General features: G+C 33.5%; 1 protein-coding gene across 2 annotated transcripts in view; it reads right to left on the reverse strand.

The window, feature by feature from the left end:
- SPIRE1 (spire type actin nucleation factor 1) overlaps positions 1-19,342 on the reverse strand; it is a 191,921-nt gene that overhangs the window by 44,526 nt on the left and 128,053 nt on the right. For both annotated transcript variants that reach the window (XM_051970489.1, XM_051970488.1), the window contains exons 6-8: positions 16,180-16,344; positions 9,767-9,853; positions 6,096-6,225 (exon numbers count right to left, since the gene is read on the reverse strand). In XM_051970489.1, coding sequence (XP_051826449.1) covers positions 6,096-6,225; positions 9,767-9,853; positions 16,180-16,344 — 382 coding nt within the window. The remainder of the gene's footprint in view (positions 1-6,095; positions 6,226-9,766; positions 9,854-16,179; positions 16,345-19,342) is intronic.

A 19,342-nucleotide genomic window follows, 5' to 3' on the forward strand; every position in this document is an offset into this window, starting at 1 on the left:
TCATAGTTCTGGATTTGGCCTACAATATTCTTTGGAATTTTCATTTGGGGAACTTCTTTCAAGAAGTGATCTTTGGATTCTTTTAATTACTATTTTACCCTCAGAATCCAGGATATCAGTTGAAAGATGCTGTCCAGGCTTTTTTTTTTTTTTTTGGGATGATGACAACTTTCAGATAGTCCAATAATTCTTAAATTATTTCTCTTGGATCCATTTTTCAAATCAGCTATTTTTACAGTGAGATATTTTATATTTTCTTTTATTCTTTAATTCTTTTGATTTTATTTGACTGATTCTTGATATCTCATAGATTCATTAGTTTCCCCTTGCCCAATTCTAACTTATTTTCTTGAGTTAGCTTTTGTACCTCCTTTTTCACTTGACTAATTCTACTTTATCAAAAGGTGTTTTCTTAAGGGGAGTTCCCTGCCCCTCCCCACCCATTTGGTCAACTGTATTTGGGGGGGCTTTTATTTACAAGATATATACATGTGTAATTTTTCAGCATTGAACAAAACCTTTGGTTTCAATTTTTCCCCTCCTTCCCTCTACTCCCTCCCCCAGATGGCAGGTTGACAAATACATGTTAAATATGTTAAAGTGTAAGTTAAATACAATATATGTATACATGTCCGTACAGTTATTTTGCTGTACAAAAAGAATAGGACTTTGAAATAGTGTACAATTAACCTGTGAAGGAAATCAAAAATGCAGACAGACAAAAACAGAGGGATTGAAAATGCTGTGTTGTAGTTCACGCTCATTTCCTAGAGTTCTTTCACTGGGTGTAGCTGGTTCAGTTCATTACTACTCTTTGGAACTGATTTGGTTCATCTCATTGTTGAAGAGGGCCATGTCCATCAGAATTGATCATCATATAGTATTGTTGTTGAAATATATAATGACCTCCTGGCCCTGCTCGTTTCACTCAGCATCAGTTCATGTAAGTCTCTCCAGGCCTTTCGGAAATCATCCTGCTGGTCATTTCTTACAGAACAATAATATTCCATAATATTCATATACCACAATTTATTCAGCCATTCTCCAATTGATGGACATCCATTCAGTTTCCAGTTTCTAGCCACTACAAAGAGGGCTCCCACAAACATTCTTGCACATATAGGTCCCTTTGATATAAGCCCAGTAGTAACACTGTGGGATCAAAGGGTATGTAGAGTTTGATAACTTTTTGAGCATAGTTCTAAATTGCTCTCCAGAAGGGTTGGATCCATTCACAGTTCCACCAACAATGTATCAATGTCCTTGTTTTCCCACATCCCCTCCAACATTCCACATTATCTTTCCCTCTCATTCTAGCCAATCTGACAGGTGTGTGGTCAACTGTATTATTTAAGGAATTATTTTCTTCAGTCAATTTTTGTCTTTCATTTTCCAAACTTTCTTCTTTTTCTTGAATTTAGCCCTCATTTCTTTTCCTAAATCTCCCCCCCACACACACCTCTCTTATTTAGTTTTTAAACTCCTTTTTGGGCTCTTCCAGGAAAGCTTTTGGGGTTTTTATGAGTCTCTGCATATAGGTATTTTGTCACTATTGTCTTGTTTTGAATTTCCTTGTCACCACAGTACCTTTCTGTGATCAAGGCTCTTTTCTGGGTTTTGCTCATTTTTTTATCCTAAGTTATGATTTTTAAAGTTAAGTTACTCCTGGTGGTCAGTGGACATTCTCCCAAGCTTCATTTGCTAGGAGGTAGGGACCTAGTCATGGCATACTATACCTGGGCCTCAAGTATTGGCAGCTTGTCCACTTTCCTGACGTGGCTGGGCCTAGTTGCATTTATCATATCTATTGTTTTGGATCTGACAGCTGTCCTGTGCAGGGTTCATGAAAGGCCTGTCTACAGGTAGCCTGCTGTGTCACAGACCTGCTAAGCCAGAACCATGGGGCCTCAATAGCTCACTTGTGCTACAGTTAAGAGACGTCTACTGGTTTGCCTGAACAGTATCTGTGCTGTTCCACACTTTTCTTTCACTCAAGAGAAACAGACTTTTCCTGAAGTCTTTCTCAATTATCTTAAGCTATAAAATTGTTTCACTCCAACTTTTTATAGATTCTGTTGCTCCAGAATCCATTTAAAGGTTTGACTTAATGCTATTTCTAAGGGGAAATGGAAAAAAAAGCCCAGGCAACTTCCTGGCTTTTCTCTGCTATTCTGACTCTGCCCTCCCTTATCCTTTATAATGTTGCTAAATGAACTTTTTTTCATTTAGCTATCAAGAAAAACCTACTTACTAGTAGGAAAAAAAAATCCCCTTTATTCCCCAATTCAAAACTTATCTTAAAATTTCATTGCTTATAAAAAGCCTGGCTGAATTATGGACAGCAAGTTCATTATTTCCAAAGTAATTCTTAATCTTATGTAATACCTTATGTTTTGTTCCTACAGATTACAATAAGATTAAAACTAGAATATGACATAAAAGGAGAACTTTAAGAAACTTTGATTCTTAAAACACAGCATGTTATAATAAATCAGTAATAAAGAATAAGAGAGGCCCAAGACTTTTAGACTATAAAAAAGCCTCACATATATTACCATAAATACTTAAAAGTCAGAAGGTTTTGCCATTAGATGATAGGTACCTAATAATATTGGAAAATATGAAAGCAACTATATTTTAGCTAAAAGAAAGTTTTTAATGGGTTATTCCAGCTTTGACCATCTAGTACAATGCTAAAAAAAAAAAAAAATAAGCTCTATCTTGATCTACTTAAACAAATTATTAATGACAAAAATGAAATGTTAATGGAAGAACATAGACACAATAGATGTAAATGAATTGTTATGGGGATTGGGAGAAGGGAAAGCCCAAAAAGATGCCTTAGCAAACATCTGACTTTCTTGCCAAGCAAAGAGATATGAGAGCCAGAGACATAGTAGGTTTAAATATAAACTTGTTTGTAAAATCTTATGGACGATAACAATCAATGATCCTTAACAGTACTTCCTAATTAAGCAGAAAGTAGAAAAGGAAGGGAAAAGCAGTTTTAAAAAAACTGAGTGAGACATTCAACTGAACAGTCAATTTAAGGATATTTAAAGAATGAAAATGGAGAGACAACAAACAAATGAAAAACATCTCAAAAAAATTTTCAAAAGACACTCCACAATAAAAGAATGAACAATGACCACATTTGGAGTTTAATACCACAGTTCTAGATGTGTTTTAACAGAATGTTGAAATGTTTGCTCTGGGGAGAAAAAAAAGCAATCCTTCTATCAGTTTTAAGCACAAGCCTATTTCTCCCTGATACTGATTATTACCCTAAGTTTTTTGTCCTGTGCTACTGTTGTCCATGTTTTCCCATAAATCTTCAAGAGATGAATAATCCAAAACACGAGAGGCCTTTCTTTCTTTTTTAATATCTTGGAAACACTATGGACTGAGCCTATTATTCCACTTCTAGATGACATCTCCAGCTATTAGATATTATTTCTTAAAGTTTATCTTTCAACACTACAAGTCAATGAGTCCTTCTAAGGCAAGGTTTCCAGTTCCTTCAGTATCCTAACTGTATTTTCCTTACCATAATACAGTTTATTAATGAAATTATGAAAAAAAAAAGATATCTACAAGTTTGGAATCACTGAAAGCAGCATATGATTTCTCTAATACAAGTAAGATTAATCTTCATTTAACTGAATTTTAGTTCCATTTTCAGAAAGTGTCCAAAATATGCACATAGAAATACTAATTTGATAGGGTTACTTGTACAGGCATGAGATATTTGGATAATTTATCTTTTGCATTCATAAAATTGATGAACTCAGGAACCGAAATGGTATTTTTATTACTGCTATCCACTTAAGGAAAAGGATTCAAAAGAAAATTAAAATTTAGAAACTGAATAACTGGTTAAGAAGATAGTAGTTAAGGAGGAAGAACATTCCAGGAATGAGAAAAAGACAGTACAGAAGCACAGAGATGGGAGCTGGAACATTATGTGTGAGGAATGACAAAGGAGGCCAGTATGGATGGATAATAGAGTATAAAGAGAAGGGTAATAAATAAGAAAACTAAAAAGGAATTGCTGGAACCACAGTAGTAATGTCAATGCCAGCTTGAAACAAGAAATTCAGTAGTATGCCCTCAAGACATATGCTTTACTATTTAACATTTTTGTATAACTTGGATAAAGGCACACAGATAGCATGCTTAGAAAATTTGCAGATGACATGAAGCTTGGAGCTAACCTACTTAACGGCAGAGGGAAGCTCCAAAAAGACCATGAAAGATTAGAACAATGGGATGAATCTAATACGATGAAATTTCATTCTCTGAATGGAAAAAAAAAAATTACATTCCACAAATACAGATAAAGAAGAAATAGCTAAACAATTGAAACTACCATAGGGAGAAAGGGATAGAACAAAAGAACAGAGGTCAGCCCTAAATACCAAAAATGGGGTTGTTGGCAAAGGTGAACCTTGGTAATGTAATGGTGACTAGACCTTGGAGATGGTGGCTTGGGGGTGTTATGTTGCAGAAGTTGGCCAAGGGTCATGACGAAAAGCATAGGGTTGGTAACTATCATGGTGAGGAAGTACCCCATGTGAATGATAGTACCATTTTTGCCCATTTGACTGTGAAGAAATCTCAAACCTGGACATTGTAAGTAATTTGTAGATAATAATAAAGAACATCAATGGAAAAGTTGAAGCTAGAGTAAAGGTCTTTAAACTTTTCATCTACTAATTTTTCCACTGTAACATATTTGGTACCTTTTTCCCCTCCCTGGTTTACAAGAAGAAGGAAAAAAGCAAAATGAAGGCAATATTGTGACAATATTTGAGAAGAAATTCTTATGTTCCTTTGTATTCTATGTCATTAATGACACTTCTGAATATATTTTCCTATTTTTAAAAATTGCCTTTTTTTAAAAGCAGTTTTGTCTAATAAAAGATAATCTATCAGATAATAAGTAGATTGTTTCCATTTTCCAACTGTTACGAATGAAAACAAACCTCTGCTAGGTCTAAAATCCTCCAAAAAGACAGGTTTCAGAATAGTCCTAAGCTTCAGGACATAATAGCATTCTCTTTTTCTTCATTCTTTTGTTGTTTATCTTTTATTTCCTAAATTTAGTTTTTTAAGCTATTAAAATATAAATGAAAGAAATCAATGTACCTTTAATATCTTTAAATATGTATAGGTAAATTCCATAAGTTGAAAAGAGAACATAAATATATATCTCGAGTTTTATAAACAGCTAAATGATCTTGAATGATATAAAGCTATCTGAGCCTTGCTTCATTTAACATTATGATATACTTTGACTAGTAGTTGAGGCAAGAATACCATGAACTTAATACATATAAATCCAATTTCCAAAACATTATAAAATAGTGAGAAGTATTCTGGCATAGTGGGCTTTGAATTCACAAAGACCTGAGTTCAAGTCCTGTCTTTAAATACATCCTAATTGTGGGATATCCAACCAGCTGCAGCAAGCTCTCAGTGCCCTAGCCAACTCAGTAAGATTGTACAATGGAAGGAAACAAATGCTTTACACTGCCAGAAGAATTTTATCACGGAAGCTCACTACACTGATAAAATGACAGGTTGAGCAAAAACAATATAATAATACCACCTTTATAAAATATTTTATAGCCTAACACTTTCACAATCAATAATAACCCATCTGGGTTTCATGTGACTCTATGAAGTAGACAAGAAACATATATAGATCTCTACCTCTATATATTTTTTTAAATTTTACAGATGAGAAGCAAAAAACTCTGAATTCAGTGACTTGCCCAAAGTGACGTGTTAATAGCAGAACTAAGGACAGAACCTAGATCTTTTCCTTCCTAATCCACCACTCTAAACTAGATATATTCCTTCTCATATGCATCAAGGGAAAGCAAAGTTTTCTATTCATTAACTTGATAGTCTAATGTTTCTGATGTGAACTCTTTGGAAGAGGGCAAAGCAGGAAGAATTAACAACAGCATTTTTTTTGTCCAATCTGAATTTTTTTTGGGGGGAAGAGAGTGAATGGGAGGGGAAGACGTGGACATAGCATCTGCATGATGGGCATTTAAAATGAAGAATGTGATCAACAGTAGACTCACCTAGTCTACTACGCCTAATCTCCTCTGGTGAAACTGGGCGTAACTTTCTTTCTGCTTTGATTTCCTCCAATATTCTTTCATGAAGACTCCGTGGCCGTGGTGGAGTTGGTTTCAATTTTCTGGCTGAAGCCTTGAAGAATAAAGAGAATTAACAGTAACAGATTTAAGTAATTTGCTTCAAAAATAATTTCATACACAACTATTCACTGTAATGGAATATTACTGTTCAATAAGAAACAATCAGCAAGAGGATTTCAGAAAGACCTGGAGAGACTTATATGAACTGATGCTAAGTGAAGTGAGCAGAACCAGGAATTCACTGTACACAGCAACAAGAGGGAAAAATCAGAGCAAAAGGGAAGAACCATGGAAGAGAAAAAAAAGATAGATCACTGAATCACTAAGAAGAATAAAGTCTTTGAGAGTTGATCATCGCACATTCTTGCTGTTCTTGTGTACAATGTATTCCAGGTTTTGCCTGTTTCATTCAGCAATGGTTCATGTAAATCTTTCCAAACCTTTCTAAAATCAGCTTGTTCATCATTTTTTTATAGAACAACAGTATTCCATTAGCTTCATATACCACAACTTATTCAGCCATTCCCCAACTGGTGAGCATCTACTCATTTTCCAATTCATTGCTATCACAAAAAAAGGTGCTACATACAACTCCAGTGTCACCTCCTCTGGGAACCCTCTCCTGGTCTTCTCAGTTACAAGTGTCATCCCTTCTCATGTTATTTTCCATCTCCTTTCTAGTTATCATTTATATGTTCCGATTTCTCCCCCATTAGAATGGTAGTTCCTAAAAGACAGGAACTATTTATTTGTGCCCTTAACACAATGGCAACATGTAGTAAATGCTTAGTTAATGCTTATAGTCTGATTGACAGGCAGAACACATGCTTTATGAAAACAGCAGAATCTTCTTTTGTTTTTGTAAGCTTAAAAAGAGAGCCTACTCTCAAGAGGAAACTTACTGGCCCATCAGGATGCTTCTTCCTTGACTCGTTTCTTTCCTAATATCACCTTTGAATTCACATCGTTTTGGGGGATACAAGAAACTACTTCCTCTTGATATTGTACAGCTGCAGTCTCATTGCCTTCCATTCTTGCTTATAAAGGGTTCCCAGAAGAGGTGACACTTGAGTTGTTTTTAAAGGAAAGCAAGGATCAGAGGTTGGGAACAAGAGCATTGGGCAGTATCCTCTGTATCACCTGAATAAATTAATATTTTTATGGGAGTGAGGCACAATGGAAAAAGTAGCCAGAGGGCAACCTAAATAAGACAACAGAAGAAGCTGATTAAAAACTGGAGGCTCAGAATGAGTAGCTTCAATTTTGATTCCATAAGGAATACAGAGAACAGAAAGGAACTACAGATGTTAAGGGTCTATGAACCTGTGAATGGGGGCTTGAAGAAGACAGGAAGAAAAAAATGGATAGTAAAAAAGAGTGAAGGAAAGAAATCCTCTAAAAAGGGGCACAAAAAAGTGAGATTTTTAAAACTAATATTAAACAGGACAAGCTGAAGGGAAGGAGAGGAAGAGAGATTTTACTTGATGGGGGTGGGAGTGGGGAAGAGAGAAGAAGGAATAATTAAATAGCCAGATAAAAGCAAGAAAGAAAAAAGGTAAGTAATAAACTTCAAAGGCAAAGGGTTGCCAAACAGGATGGGGATTGGAGAGGAACAGAGCTTAGGGGTGAGGGAAAGTGAGTCAATAGTGTTAGGGTCAACTTGAAAAAAATTAATCTATAGAAGGGAAACAATAAACTGGGAAAACATTTTTACAATCAAAGGTTCTGATAAAGGCCTCATTTCCAAAATATATAGAGAATTGACTCTAATCTATAAGAAATCAAACCATTCTCCAATTGATAAATGGTCAAAGGATATGAACAGACAATTCTCAGACGAAGAAATTGAAACTATTTATAGACATATGAAAATATGCTCCAAATCATTATTAATCAGAGAAATGCAAATTAAGACAACTCTGAGATACCACTACACACCTGTCAGATTGGCTAGAATGACAGGGAAAGATAATGGGGAATGTTGGAGGGGATGTGGGAAAACAGGGACACTGATACATTGTTGGTGGAATTGTGAACACATCCAGCCATTCTGGAGAGCAATTTGGAACTATGCTCAAAAACTTATCAAACTGTGCATACCCTTTGATCCAGCAGTGTTTCTACTGGGCTTATACCCCAAAGAGATACTAAAGAAAGGAAAGGGACCTGTATGTGCCAAAATGTTTGTGGCAGCCCTGTTTGTAGAGGCTAGAAGCTGAAAATGAATGGATGTCCATCAATTGGAGAATGGTTGAGTAAATTGTGGTATATGAATGTTATGGAATATTATTGTTCTGTAAGAAATGACCAGCAGGATGAATACAGAGAGGACTGGCGAGACTTACATGAACTGATGCTGAGTGAAATGAGCAGAACCAGGAGATCATTATATACCTCAACAACAATACTGTTTGAGGATGTATTCTGATGGAAGTGGATCTCTTCGATAAAGAGAGCCTTAATTGATCAAAGATGGACAGAAGCAGCTACACCCAGAGAAAGAACACTGGGAAATGAATATAAACTGCTTGCATTTTTGTTTTTCTTCCCGGGTTATTTATACCTTCCGAATTCAATTCTCCCTGTACAACAAGAAAACTGTCCGGTTCTGCACAAATATATTGTATCCAGGATATATGTAAAGGACTGCTTGCCATCTGGGGGAGAGGGTGGAGGGAAGGAGGGGAAAAATCAGAACAGAAGTGAGTGCAAGGGATAATGCTGTAAAAAATTACCCTGGCATATGTTCTATCAATAAAAAGATATTAAAATTAAAAAAAATTAATCTAAAACTGAAGAAATGTATTATGTTTCTAGCAGAAGATGCAGGAAAAAATCATAACTTTAAGGGGAAAAAAAGTATATAAAAGGAAAAGAATAGAGGACTACGACAGAGTTTAGGGGACAATCATAATTAGTGCAGGAGATCTGGAAAAGATGCAATGAAAGAGAATGAGAAAGAGTGGTTAGAGAAGAGAAAATCCTGAAGTAGGTGGTCAACAGTGTCAAATACTGATCATGAAGTAGCTACTAGATAAGGCAATTAACAGCTCACAGGTAACTTTGAAGAGAATAGCTGAATGATGAGGCAAGAAGTCAAATTGCAGAGGGCTTAAAAGAGTGAAAAAAAAAGGAAGTGGAGGCATCAGTGTAGATGAAAAGGATAGGGAAGATACAGGATAACAGCTGGTAGGCATAGTAGAATCTAGTGGGGGTTTGGGTTTATTTGTTTGTTTTAAAGAATTAAAGAAACATGAGCGTGTTTGAAGGCACTAAGGGAAAGCCAGTAGATAGGCAGAGACTGAAAATTGAGGAGGAAGGGAATGATTGAAGAGACAATTTGTTAGAGAAGATAATCTATTTGTCAAATATATAGATGACATAAAGAGAAATAGGCTTTTAAAAGATCTTAAGAGGCTAAAATATTGGATCAAATCTAACATGGAAAAAAATCATACATTTTTCTTTGTGGAGCCATTTTTTGTTAATGATTTTGGCCAAAAAAACTTAATGGTTAATTAAGCTTACAGACCACATGAATTCCAGAAATTTCATTTAATTATTACTGACAAAAATCATGTCAAAACACATACTGGATTCAAGGGGGGTCGTGATCTAATGAAGTCCAGGATAATTTCATGAGCACTTTTTCTTAACCGAGGAGGAATATCACCGTTCACCTAAAAGAAGAGAGAAGAAAATGCTGTTTTTTAAGAGGTAGTACATTCTAAGAGAAGCATGACTACAAGTCATTCATTAAAGAGTTCTGAATTTAACTGCAATCTACATATCAGCTACAAACAAAACAAAAACAAAAACAATCAAAAAAACCCACACCATATTAAAGTATAACCCTTCTTCCCAAATGAACAAATTACAAGTACATATTTTATTTTGGTTTCTCTATAGTTTCCAGAGAAGACTATTTAAAAGACAAAAAGCTTTGGAATTAGTTCAAATCTTATGATTTTGGAAAATTTTGTTAGACTAACAAATTGCGGAGGCAATTGAGGTTAAGTGACAGATTTGAACTCGGTCCCCCTGACTTCAGGGGTGGTGCTCTATCCACTGCAGCACCTAGCTGCCCCTAGACTAATATAAACAGAGTACTGAATTACATTAATTCCACACCAAGAAATTTAGGTGCAGGATAATTGAGGAACAAAAATAACATTATATCTTATAGTTAGACATTTGCTGTATAGCAACTTTGCTGACAAACTATTAGAAAAAAGTTAAATATAAATGAATAAGCTTGTTTTGTTCAATGTGCACAGGTCAAATCCTTGAGTCCAACTATTTCTCAATTATATACCATTGGTCACAAAGGAATTGTGTGCGTTATTTAAAGAAATCTATTATGTCAATGGAAAAAAGCCAGTGTTCTCCTAATGCTCAGTAGCATATGCTAAAAAACAAAATCTGAATTGTAAAGAAAAAGAATAAAAAGCCAGAAATTCTTTTCAGAAGTAATAAGAATACAATAATTTGTAGTTACGTAGTGTTTTCTCACAACAGCAGTTTAAGGGAAGAAAAATAATAAACCCAATTTTAAAGGTGATATATAAAAGTGATTTGCCTGTAGTTACTACAATAAGAAAGAGCCAAGAATAAAGTCACATCTCCTGATTGATTCCAGTACTCTTTTCAGTGTTTAATCCTGTTTTTGCAAATATAGATTCATGAAAAGATAGAAAGACTTAATGAACTTTGATCTGGTTTCTAAAGGAAAAAGAGGACTTAGGCTTTCTAGTTAAAAAATAAATAAAAATATCAAGGAAAAGAAAAACAGCACATACTGGTAGAAAACTAGCATACAGGGAACATGCATACATGCATGCACTAAAAACCAATGAAAAAGACAATAAAGACGATCTTAGGAAGCAAGATGATTAACTGACATATCAAAAGGAATGTAAGATATAGGGAAAGATGTCAAAAAAAAATCAATAGATGACACATTCAAAGGAGTTAAAACAAAAATTAGCCTTGGCAAAAAAATTTTTTTAAGACACAGAGAAAAAGAATAAAATAAAGTAAAAAAAATTTAAGTGAAAATGAAGGAAGAATTAAGAGATACTAAAGGGAATTTTTAAAAAATCCAATATGGAGATTATAATAAAAAGCCAATAAAATCACTTAATAATTAATTTACTACAGTAGAAAACAGAATTAAAGCCAATTCAATAGAAAAAAAAATGTAGACTCAAGTGACAGACCTGGTATATATATTTAGGTGCAGCAATCTCAAAATAAATGACAGCCCAGAAATATTAGGAAAAGAAAAGAATTAACACAGTATTTTATAAAAAAAGAAAATTTCTAAAAATTGAAAAAATACAAATATAATTAATGTGCTATATAAAATGATTAATTTGTAAATTATAATCAGTATAAGCATAAGCTAAAGATATATATATATGTTATTATCTCCCCAGGATTTCACAAAAATTACCCAAGAGATCTAAGATCTAATCTTATGATTTCTGAAGTCTATAATCAAACCAGAATGAATTCTCTCTAAATAATCCCAGACAAGTTGTCATCTATTCTATAGGTGAAAATTTTCAGTGTTTCCAGTTCTCTGTCACTACAAAGAGTTGCTATAAATATTTCTATAAATATAGCATCTGTTCATCTTTCTTTGATCACTTTGAAGTACAGTGTGAGTAGAGAAAGGAAAAGTATATTAGGAGTTGTTAGAAAGATATACTCAACATGAGGGACTAGCCAATAGAGTCTGTAAAGTATGCACAAATTTCACCTATATGTCTCTGCAGCTTTTGACACTATTGACACTATTTCCTTAATTCATTCCTCTCTCCAGATTTTCCTGACATTGCTTTCTCTGGGTTTTCTTCCCACCTATCTGACTACTTCTCCATATCTTTTGTAAGATCTTCATTCAGAATATATCTAAGGTTTAATCCTTGGTCCTTTTCAATACTATTTCATTTTGGTGATCTCATCAATACCCAAGAATTCTACTATCTCACTGTAGATGATTCATGTATCTCTTTATCCAGCCCTAACCTTTTTCTTGACCTCCAATCTCACATGCCACAGCTATTCAATGATTTTTCAATCATGACCAACTGTTCATGATCACTTTTAGGTTTTCTTGGCAGAGATAGTGATTTGCCATTCCTTCTCTAACTCATTTTACAAGTGAGGGATCTGAACTCAAGATAAATCTTCCTACCTTTAGGCCTGGCACCCTATCCACTGCACCACCTAGCTGCATGACTCACTCTTTTATATGCAACTTAACATGTCCAAAAAGGAATTCATTATTTTTCCCACCTACACCCTCACCTCTTCCCAACTTCCTTATTACTTTGACTGCAAGGGATAATGTTGTAAAAAATTACCAAGGCATATGTTCTGTCAATAAAAAGTTATGATAAAAAAAAATAATATGATTAAAAAAAAAGAACAGAAGGTTTTACTAGGGTCAGTGCTGAAAAATTACCCATGTATATGTCTTGTAAATAAAAACCTATGATAAAATAAGAGTGCTCTAGAATTAAAAAGAAATGTCCAAGGTCACACAGTAAATCAAAATTTCAACACACATCTTCTGACAGCTAATACATTTTTTCTTTACTTTATATATACCACAGTACAAACCTTATAGCTGAACTTCTGGGACAAAATAAATAGAAACAGGAAAGTCTAGTGTATGGTTTTGGGGCATAAGAAAAATAATAGAATTCATGCTTACTGCTTAAGAAAATATTTAGTTTGAAACTAAATACACATGAACATTTAGTCTTTGCTTTGAACAACCACCAAATCAAAATATTTTTCATTATTTCTTATTTAACAAGAAAATTTCAATGAAAAATTATAAATGTTGAAAAAGAAGTCTATATTTCACAGAATGACTAGTTAACAGTACTTTAAAAACTGGCATGAATTGCTATTACCAAATCAGAAGCAGAAAAATATAAGCCTAATTAGAGTAGAAGAGAAATATGGATATTATTATCATTAATTTTTTTTTGACTACACAGTTAGGGACAACTGACTTGCCCAGGGTCACACAGCGAGTAAATGTCAAATGTCTAATGTCAAGTCCTCTGGACTCCAGAGAGTTTAAGCACTTACCACCATCATGTTCAAAGAAATTCCTTTGACATTTCAAACATATCCAAAAACAAAACATCTTTTCTCCCTTTCAACTACTCTCTCTTCCCAATTTTTCCATTTCAGTCAAGAATACCATGAACTAGACCACCAGTTAGGAGGACCTGAGTTCAAATCTGACCTCAGATGCTTAACACTTCATAGCTGTGTGACATAGCATATTAAGACAAGTCACTTAACCTCAATAGCCTTAGCAAAAACAAACAAAAAGAATAACAAACTTTTTTTTTCATCTAAGTTCGCAATACTGAAGTCATCTTGATTATTCACTCTGCTTCAACCCTTGTATCCTATCAGCTGCCAGATCTTTGCAATTCAAAGATATTTGGACAAAGACCTATATTTTGTGAAAGTTCAAATTACAGATTTCTTTGTAAATGTGAAATTGGACACATAATCATTTTTGCTTTTCCTAACTTTTTTTTATATGACTCAAGTGCCAATCTGTGGCTTTTTCCTTAGTGATAAAATGGGCCCAAACTACATGATCTCTAAGACCCCTTATAGCTCTAAGATTCTATTGCAAAATTTGAAAGCAGTTGTTTGTTTGTTTATTTTGTCCAAGATAAATTTCCTCATTTGTTTAAATTGATTCTCATATGGTACGATTTCTAAGCCCTTCATCATCCTGGCTGTTCCCAGTGAGCAATAATTTTTTTAAAATGTGGTGCCCAGAACTGTAAGACCAAGTACCACAAATAGCTAACATCACCACACAAAAAAGAGAAAAAAAATACAAAAATTTAATTGTATTTTTATAGAACAGTGTGTAGCATAGAGAAGATCCTACTTATTCTATAATACATTTGATTATTTCTTAGGAATCTTACTACATCAAAAAAAAAGTATTATTTAAAATCTGACAAACTGATTTCTTGAGCATTTTCTACATCTTTAAAAAAAAAGAAAGACATAATGAATGTTAAATAAAGTTCTTTCCCTAATTTCTAACCAATTCTGATCCATTGGCTCCTTCTGAATCCCCATCCTTATTGGACTCCTCTCACCTCCTCAAGCCATAGTCCTGTAACAGTTATTGTTTCTTTCAATTATAAAACTCTTAGAAAAACAAAACACCTCTCCCATTAAGCAGTGCCTCCACTTTCTCAGCTCCCACTCACTTTTTAAGCACTTTGAAAACAGATCAGGATCCACTCAAACTGAAACCACCCTTGTTAATATCAACAATGATCTCTTCCCTGCCGAATTCAAAGGTCTTTTCTCAGACCTTAGTTTCATACAGGATTTGACACTGTCAACCACTTTGTTGTGGATATTTTTTTCCTCCTAATTTTTTATGGTTCTCTTCTCTGGAAGACCACCTTTTGCAGGATTATTCTTTCTTCCATGACCTGACTCCTATGCTCTTTTTCTCTCAACATTTTTTTTGGGGGGAGGGGGATCCTGGGGGGGTGATCTTTCGCGCCCTTATGGATTTGAATTTCATCTCTAAACAGAATCTTCAAATATCTTCAAATGCCTGCTGTGCTTCTCCTTAGACATCCCACAAGAATCTCAAATTCAAAAAATATAAAACAAAACCTGAAATCCACTTCTCCTTCCTAGTTATCTTACTTCTTTGAAAGACCACCCTCCCACTCTTGTAGTGATCCAAGTTTAAAACTTCAGAGTGACTCTCAACTCTTCATTCACTCTCAAATCTATATCCAATTAAAAATTAAATCTTCTTAATTTAACCTGAACAACATCTTTTGTATCCATCCCCTTTTCTTCACTCACATCGTCATCAACCTGGATTGAGGCCCTTCATACCCTGCACCTGGACAAGAAGGAAACAGCCTCCTAATCAGTCTTTCTGTATCTAAACTCTTCTATCTACTATATGGCTGTCAAGAGATTTAATTCATAAAGCACATATTCCTCTCTCTTTGCATTGCATCTCTCTTCAAGAATCCAATTCTGTCTCACTCCAGACTAAAAAAAAAAAAAAAAGGCTACAATCTAGTACCTAGGATAAAATGCAAATTTGTTCTACAATGGCTCCCAATTTATCTTCCAGAAACTGTCCTCACATTTTCAACAGCTCAAGGAGACTGGTTTATTTGGGGTTCTTTGTGCACAACTTTCCATCTCTTGCCTCCATGAATTTGAATAAGATGCTAGTCAATCTTTTAATGTTCCTCCTTTTCTTTCCAACTCTTGCTAATACTAAGGTTCAGCCCAAATGCTTCTTTCAAGAAGTCTTTCGAGATTTCCACAATTCTGTTTGCTCACGAAACAAAAAAGTAGAATTATGAAGTTATTTATACATGTGATACAACCCATGGTAAAACTATTAACAGGATATTCTGCATCATTGTAGGAAACACAATAATGGGCAAAATATATCCTTTTGAGTATATCCTTTATTTCACTTGTGAATGAACAGTGAATGCAAGATTCCTGAAAACTGAGACTAGTCTGCTTTTGTTTTGGTACTCCCAGTGATTAGCATAATGCCTAACATCCAGCAGATAGAGGCTCAACAAATACTTTTTGAAAAACTGAGAGAAAAAAAGTAAATTTCCATAGTCAGAAAGCAGTAGTTTGAGAAATTAAAATTGATAAATATTAAATAAAAATTTAGTATTGATTAATAACTGGATAATAAAGGAAACTGAATTCACATTTAGAGGATATATTTTACCAAACACTGTATGGATGCAGTTCTTAGTAGGAAATTTATTATTATTATTATTATTATTATTTTTTTTGTTGAGGCAAATGGGGTTAAGCAACTTGCCCAGGGTCACACAGCAGCAAACTAAAATTTTAAAGACAGTATGACTCATATAGTTATTTTCAAATAACAAATAATAATCATTTGATTTTTACTATAAAGCCTTTCATTACTTACCATTACCTTCCTCAAAGTGTATCGTTTACAGCGAATATCATCCATTAACATCTCATAAGGTGTGAGCTGATATTCAATTGGCAAAGGATTATATTGTCGTTCTTGAACCTTCTTCAGTTTTACACCATTCCGCAAATCCCTCATCACCTGTACCCAGAATCGAGCCTAAAGAGAAAAAGGAGAAAAAAACAACACCAATGAATATGTGCCAATATTTTCTCCAAGCACTATAAAAAGATTCCTGAACTCCCAGTAGCCTACAAGAAGAAATTATAAGAATTTAAGGTGAGAAAAGCCAATGTGTGTTTTAGGGGTTGAGATTGGCAACTCATTTCCTCCTCATGGGAAAGATCATTTTTATTGTCCCCAGTTACAGTTTTTATAATTTTTTTTACATTTATTTTAAAAACTTCAAGTTCCAGAGTCTCTTGCTCCCCACTGATAAGACATATGTGAAGTTATTCAAAATATTTCCATAAAAGTCATGTCTGAAAGAAAATATAAATCTCCCCCCCCCAAAAAAAATCAAGAAAAATAAAGTTAAAAAAAAGTATGCTTCAATCTCTATTCAGATACCACCAGTTCTTTCTCCCAGTATGGATAGCATTTTTCATCCCAAGTCCTTCAGAGTAAGACTACTCTTATAATGGATATAATGGATCATTATATCATTGAGAATAGCAAAATCATTTACAACCAATCATCCTGCAAGATTACATCCTGCAAAAGTACTTTTGTACACAGTATGTTTCACTTTATTTGAGTTTACAGAGGACTTCCCAGATTTTTCTGAGAGCAATAGGAAGATGATGTATGCATGTAAGATTTGGAAATTTTATAAGGTCTCCTCTGTCTAAAGCACTTCCAAGTCATGTCCCTCCATTTTTAACTAAATGAATTAAGAATTTCAGATTTCCCCAAATGAACTGGTGTCATGATTCTTTTAAATAACAGCACTGTGGATGGCAAATAACTCTTAGAAAATAAAAATGCAAACTAAAAAAATTATATGATCATAGATATATCTTCTAAATGGAGTCACATGGATTGGAAATTTAAATATTTTTGGAGGTTTCCCAAAATCAAGGTCTTGCTTTGTTTTTTTTTTGTTTTTTCTAATTATAGCTTTTTATTTATAAAACATATGCATGGGTGATTTTTCAACTTTGAGCCTTGCAAAATCTTCTGTTCTAAATTTTCTCCCTGTCCCCCCACTCCCTCCTCTAGATGGCTGGTAGTCCAATATATGTTAAATATGTTATAAAATATATATTAAACCCAACATATGTGTACATATTTATACAGTTATCTTGTTGCACAAGAAAAATCGGAACTAGAAAAAAAAACCTGAGAAGGAAAACAAAAATGCAAACAAACAATAACAGAAAGAGTGAAGATGCTATTTTGTGGTCCACTCATTTCCCATAGTTGTCTCTTTGAGTGTAGCTGACATTCTTCATTACTGAACAATTGGAACTGGTTTGAATAATCTCACTGGGCAACTCATTTTCACAATAAAATTTCTTTTCCTTCATTTAGCTATTACTAGTGATAAATTACAATCTATTTTCCAAATTAAATAACACTGGCAACTTGTAGTCAAGAAAAGACAAGGAACAACAGAAAGGAAAATATATATTCAAATAAATTTAAAATCAATGCAATATTTAAATGAAAAACTATAAAGTTAAACTGAAATGACCAAATAGATCTGTTTGTATAAGTACAACCTAAAGTTATCTGTATAGTTATTCAGATGTATTTTCTATTCTCTGAATTTTTCCCAAGAAATTCTGTTTATCACATATATCTATATCTATTCTATATATCTTTATATATAGAATAACTATATAGAACTATATATGACATACAGAATTAGGTAACTTCTACATATATATATGTATATATATATATATATATATATATATATATATATATATATACACACACACACACACACACACACACACACACACATATATATCATATATCATATATCATATATACCTATTTATCTGTGATTTATCAATAATATTACTATTTATTGTATGCTGAAATGTCAGACTTTGATGGTGATTATTATTATAAAGGTGAAGCCTGCTTTAAGAAAATTAAGTTAAAATTTAATTTACCAAACAGGTATTTGTTTTTTAAAAGAATTTATACACACTATATTCTTTTAAATAGGTCACACACAGCATAATACAATTTACAAAATTTTAAATTCAACTATTTTAGAAGTCCATTCAATTCAAGAATGCATTAATTACGAGAAAGGGAGGCAAAAGTGTTGTTGTATTTTCTTGGGGAAAAGAAACAAACTTGTTCAGCTTGGTCCTAGAAGTCAGAATCAGAAACAATGCAAAAAGGTAAATGTCCCTTAATGAAAGTAAAAACTCTTTAAGAATTAGAAGTATCCAAAAGTGAATAGACTGCTACAGGATACAATGAAGTTTCCTATTACTGAGGACTGCTGAGGCAAAGAATGGATGACCAATTGTCAGTTATGTTGAAAAAATAATTTTGTATTCAGGTAGCTATAGGACCAGATGGCCTTTGAGTTCACTTTCAATATTTCAATCTGCGATACTTTATAGGTCTTTTAATATATATCATACTAGGGAGTTTCTTGGACAAATATCTTAAAGTTCCTTATTCATTCAAGATGTTCTAATGCCTTTTTCATTCTTTATTTCCTTTTCTTCTTCTGTTTCATTGCATCTTATTTTGCTATCCCCTCTAGTAATTAAGGACTTATAAGGAGAAAAACTACAGCAAAATGCTGTTTCCTTTGGAATAAATTAATATTTTTCTTACTAGTAATGAAATCAGTTTCTAAATTATGTTGTTTTAGGGCACTGTTTAATTATGTTGTTTTAGGGCACGATCAAGCACGATGTCTGTAAGGTGGAACTTTGGGGTTCCATTGTCTGGATTAGTGATTGTCTTTCATGGGACACTATTTGGTTTTTTTAAAATTGTTTTATTTTTTTCTGGTTATACATGTATATTAGCTTTTTTAAAGATGTATTTCTTTATAAATCATGTTGAGAAAGAAAAATCTGAACAAAAAGGAAAAAACCACAAGAAAGACTTATTTACATTCAATCTCCATAGTTCTCTTTCTGGATATAGTTGGTATTTGCTATCCAAAGTTTATTGG

The sequence above is a fragment of the Antechinus flavipes genome, chromosome 1, assembly GCF_016432865.1.
Source record: "Antechinus flavipes isolate AdamAnt ecotype Samford, QLD, Australia chromosome 1, AdamAnt_v2, whole genome shotgun sequence".
In the NCBI taxonomy this organism is placed as follows: Eukaryota; Metazoa; Chordata; class Mammalia; order Dasyuromorphia; family Dasyuridae; genus Antechinus; species Antechinus flavipes.